This window comes from Pygoscelis adeliae, unplaced genomic scaffold, assembly GCF_000699105.1.
Source record: "Pygoscelis adeliae isolate BGI_AS28 unplaced genomic scaffold, ASM69910v1 Scaffold242, whole genome shotgun sequence".
Lineage (NCBI taxonomy): Eukaryota > Metazoa > Chordata > Aves > Sphenisciformes > Spheniscidae > Pygoscelis > Pygoscelis adeliae.
Window position 1 is genome coordinate 2,305,010 of NW_008824369.1, and position 5,209 is coordinate 2,310,218.

General features: G+C 33.7%; 1 protein-coding gene across 1 annotated transcript; it reads left to right on the forward strand.

Annotated features, from left to right (window-relative positions):
* Positions 1-1,659: 1,659 nt before the first annotated feature.
* On the forward strand, positions 1,660-4,579 carry GPER1 (G protein-coupled estrogen receptor 1). Its single transcript, XM_009320017.1, has 2 exons — positions 1,660-1,683; positions 3,045-4,579. Exon 2 carries the CDS (start codon positions 3,471-3,473, stop codon positions 4,542-4,544), a length of 1,074 nt encoding a protein of 357 aa, XP_009318292.1. The 5' UTR covers positions 1,660-1,683; positions 3,045-3,470; the 3' UTR covers positions 4,545-4,579.
* Positions 4,580-5,209: the final 630 nt, after the last annotated feature.

Below are 5,209 nucleotides of genomic sequence, written 5' to 3' on the forward strand. Positions count from 1 at the left end.
AAGACCTTCAAAGCTGGTATCACAAGATTTTTTTCTAACATTACAATTATTCCAGTCCTGTAATGCAGTCGTATTTGTACACTTCTCAAAGCAAAACACTTTAGGCTCTCTGTCCTCATAACCCTGTAGAAAGACACTCCAGAAAGCCATTCCACACGCAGTGGAAGTCTTCTGTTCAGAAAATCTTTACCAGTGCTAATTTGCACAAACATTCTTTTAACCTAAATAATAATTTATTCCAAAACTATTTATGAAGAGCCATCGTGTAGGAACATCTTAAAAAACATTTTTAGTAACACTGCCAAAATGCTGTGTTCCTGTGCACAGTGCGTTACAAGAAATCGGCAGATAATACATTTTCCTCAATGGCACTAGAAGGCAAAGTGCCTTCTACTCCCAAAACTACTACTAAGAACTTTTGCTTCACTTTTCTACAGATGAGGTATTTCATAATCTAAAAATATTTTACCATTGTAATAGATGTAATACATCCATTATAATGACGTTAATTGTTTACTCCACGCTTCTGAAACTGTAACATTGGCTTCTCGAAATCCTAAATGCCGAGATCCAATTCATCTTATTCCAGTAGCAGCAGAATGCTGCATCGATGTACAGCATATCCATTAATGGCACTTCACATTCAGGTATCAGATCAATATAATCATAAAAAGTAACTTACACAAATAAAATATTTCTCTTTCATGAGAAAGAAAGGTTTAACTTTCTTTCTGTTCTAAGAATTCTGACCACCAGTAGGTGGTGTTTCTGGAAATGTCAAGTAGTTTTTTTTCCCCCCTACAGATGAAATGCAAAACTCCACCTGCAATACTGGTGTTTTTATGCAAGACTGAGGCTCCACATTGTCTGCAAAATAAGCTTATTTTATCCATGTGATTTTGAGCTGAGCAATTCTGAGAAGTGTGAGGATGACGATGGATACCTGAAAATTAAAATACAAACAGGCAAAATGGGATTGACTTGAAGGTAGGAAAACTGGAATTTATATTGTCAGTTTAGCAAATGACCCTCCTCAGCTGCTAGATTTCCCTCAGTCGAGTATTTGCCTTTAGATTGTCCAGAGGCTTTTAAAAAAAATACCCCGTATAACAGTAATTATTGCTTTATATCTATGTAAAATATGCTTAGTTACAATTTGCGAATAAATCTCTTAATTATTGATCAGCTGAGCTGTAGGTTTGAATGGACTATATAATTTGAAAAAATGCTAAAGGCAGAAAGGAGGGTAAAAATGAACATTAGGCAAAATAAAACTGACAAATATGAGAGAAAAAATGCTTGACTAGTTCTAGTAAAAAACAAACCAGCAGAAACAGGGTTAATTCTAGCCTTATAAGGCTGTTCAGCAGCACTTCAACTGCACACAAATTAGAACAACCCTGGGAATCTATAAAGCTTGTTTTATTGCCAAGGACATGCAGCAAGATCTGCATTTTGCTGTTGTAAACGATCCTTTATTTAAGACGTTTTAAAACAGAATAGACTTTTTTTTTTTTACTGCTGAATCATCAACAGGTGGCATACACTGCAGCTTTGCACACCTAAATACAAGTTTTTACTGACACGACAGTCGAAGTTGACACATCCATTAAGTGTGTACCCGAGCAAGAACCAGCCTTCTGTTGTCTGGAGGAAAATCAGCTCTGGAGAAATGGAATTAAGGTAAAATAAAGTGTTTCACAGTACATGGTTACCTGTAATGCTTGTACTTGCTTGGCTTTTGGTGGCCTTTCAGATGTAACTAAAATCTGACCACAGACTGACCTTTTAAAAATCAATTGCTTAGACTGTTAACTTATCTTTTACTGTGTTTAAAGCAGTTTACTGCCTTATTAAAAAATAAAAGGATGTTACATTAAAGACAACAGTTCAAGTCTGACTTCCATAGCTGCTTGAAACAAACACCGAACCTTCTTCAAATAAGTGTAATTTCATATGGATATTTTAGCATAAAGATTTACATTATGAAAATGATTCAAAACATAGCAACAGCTACTGTGTACTTACACCTATTTAATTAAGAAATAAAAGCTCTGGAACTGATATCTTTATTTACGTATCTGCTAGCTACTTCTGATAACTTGAATACATTTAAGCAAACTCAGAGCTATGTTTCTGACTGAAAATATTCTAACACTCTTACTCCATTAGTGGTCTGCTCCTTTTTCTCCCCCAGACTGTACATCAGCAGGATTTATGTCATTAAAATGTGGAAATATGCATGATGAATTTTACTAGTAAACAATTTAACCTTTTAAAATATGTTTTAGTGTAATTAAAAATCAAGGTTTTGGTAGTAAGATGAAGATTAAAGCAATTCAAAATATTTAAAATTAAACACAAAATACCTTGGGTTATAATTTTCTTGCTGTTTTATTTGTTTGGGGTGTCGTTTGTTTGTTTTCTTTTAAATAAACTTCTAGCAATGCTTCAAGTCCATCGCATTCAACATTTATAAGTAAACAAATCAGATAACTGATATTTTCCATTCCTATCCGGAAGTCAGTGCAACATAATTAATCACAAAGAAAAGCAAATTGAGTATAATAATGTTGGTGTAAATCAATATGCTGCTTGCATTACCTTCGTTTCTAAAATGCCTTTTCCTTCCCACTGAAAGCAGAAGGAACAGACTGCTTTTCATCTCCATTGCCTTCTCAGCCACAGACTCAGCTACTTACTAGTCTTACAAGCTGATGATGAAATAAATATATATTTTTTTATATATATCTCTATATTAAAAAAATAAAGTTTTTCTTCAGTAGGCTAAACTCACTGATTTTCTATATTTCTAAGTTTTCCAATACTGAACCCCTGAAGGGTACACAAAATTTAATAGATCTGCCCTCACAATATATTATCATCTAGAACAAATTTAAATTCTTTTAACTGAACCTTTGTATATATATTCAAACATGATGTTTCCTACAACCTCAGCTGTGTATGTTAAGTTAGCAGAAGCATATGGTATGTGGTACAATGCTGGAGTATGAGATTAATTGTTTTTCATTTGCAAATTGCAGGTCCAAGGATATTCATTGATTATTAAAAGAAAACAAATGGAGCCAAAATTCTACTACCTTCCAACCTGCATGAAGAAACACTGTTGATGAAAAGCTTTTAATAAAGAGATCCAAGTACCATAATGGTAAAAAGTTTCCTACATGATCTTAAGGCATACAGGAACTGCAAGTTCTCTCATTCGCAATGTATATAGTGTCCTGTACAAAAATTTAAGAAATTTACTATTTGTACTGTTATATTTCAGTCAATTTTAAGTCTAATTAATTTGACTTCTAAAGAATTTTAATTTCCTATACAAAAGTGTACATCTTTTTCCATTCCAATCAAAATGCTTACTATGAACTTAGTTGAAAACAACGAAAAATCTGATTTTTTTGGCATTACCACCAAACAGTACTAATATCTTTTCTGCAGCTATTTTAACCATGGAAACTTATTCTGCCTCAGTATCACCTGTTGTATGTAACAGCACAACTTTTAACCTAAATGGATCACATTTGTGTAATGAAAGCATATCTTCTAGATTAGCTGATAAATCAGAACATCAACAATATGTTATTGGTCTTTTCTTATCATGTCTTTACACAATATTTCTTTTTCCTATTGGTTTTGTAGGAAACATTCTGATACTGGTTGTCAACATAAGCTTTCGTGAAAAAATGACTATTCCAGACCTTTACTTCATAAATCTTGCAGTAGCCGATCTCATTTTAGTTGCTGATTCTCTCATTGAGGTTTTTAATCTTGATGAAAAGTATTATGATATCACTATTATTTGTACCTTTATGTCTTTGTTCCTTCAGATCAACATGTATAGCAGCATTTTCTTTCTGACATGGATGAGTTTTGACAGATACATAGCACTGGCAAAAGTAATGAGGTCCAACATATTTCGCACTATGCAACACGCTAGATTAAGCTGTGGTCTCATATGGATGGCGTCTATTTCTGCAGCGCTAGTTCCATTTACAGCTGTGCATTTACAACACACCGGAGAGGTCTATTTTTGTTTTGCAGATGTAAAAGAAATCCAGTGGCTAGAAATAACCTTGGGGTTTATTATCCCCTTTGTGATCATCGGTCTTTGTTACTCATTAATTGTTCGAGTTCTTATAAAAGCACACAAGCATAGGAGTCTTCGTCTGCGGCGACAAAAGGCTCTTCGAATGATTTTTGTTGTTGTCCTGGTTTTCTTTATCTGCTGGCTACCTGAAAACGTCTTCATTAGTGTTCAACTTCTTCAAAAGAAAAGTGAGCCTGTGTCTTCAAGCAGCCCATCCTTCAGACATGATTATCCTTTAACAGGACATATTGTGAACCTAGCAGCTTTTTCTAATAGCTGTCTGAACCCCTTAATTTACAGTTTTCTAGGGGAAACCTTCAGAGACAAACTGCGACTGTATATTGAACAGAAAACAAAAATGTCAACATTACATCGCTTTTGTCAGGCTGCCTTAACATCTGTCATTCCTGACAGTAATGAGCAATCAGAAGTCTGATTTAGTAGTGGTTGTATAAAACATACGACTGTGAAGTTGTGCAAATAGTGAACAAAATGCTTGCTACTAACAGAAAAAAGTGCGTTTGTGTGTGTGTGTATGTATATATATATATATTGTATCGCTCTACTGAGTATTGAACGTTTATATTCAAAATGTTTTTATGACAAGACTTTAATGTAGAGGAATATGTTTTAGTCAGATTTATATTTAATTGTGAACAGGATTATTAAAAGCTGAGCACTGAAGGAGGTTTATTTTGTATTATACTTGTATGAATGACAATATAGAAGAAAATTTTATCACGTTAGGAAGACTCTAGATGTAACCTGATTATCAGAGATGCTACTTTGCTGGTGTATAGAAGGTACTTCCACTGAAATAATGAAGCTGCCATAACATTGAGGAAAAATCATTACAACGTATCGATGTGGAGATGCAGAAAACATTGATTTTTTTCATCCAAATACGTTAAGATAAATGACTTTGCTTAGAAGAACTACATAGTACTATCATCACTATATTCTAGCATGTCTTCCACAATTAACTTTTTTTTAATGTTAATATAATCTAGCACGGCAGTGAGTTTTCGTCTCATAAATGTAATCTACTGTTTACATCAGTACTTGATCAAAACTGAAATAATCTGTAACTATATTGCTCAT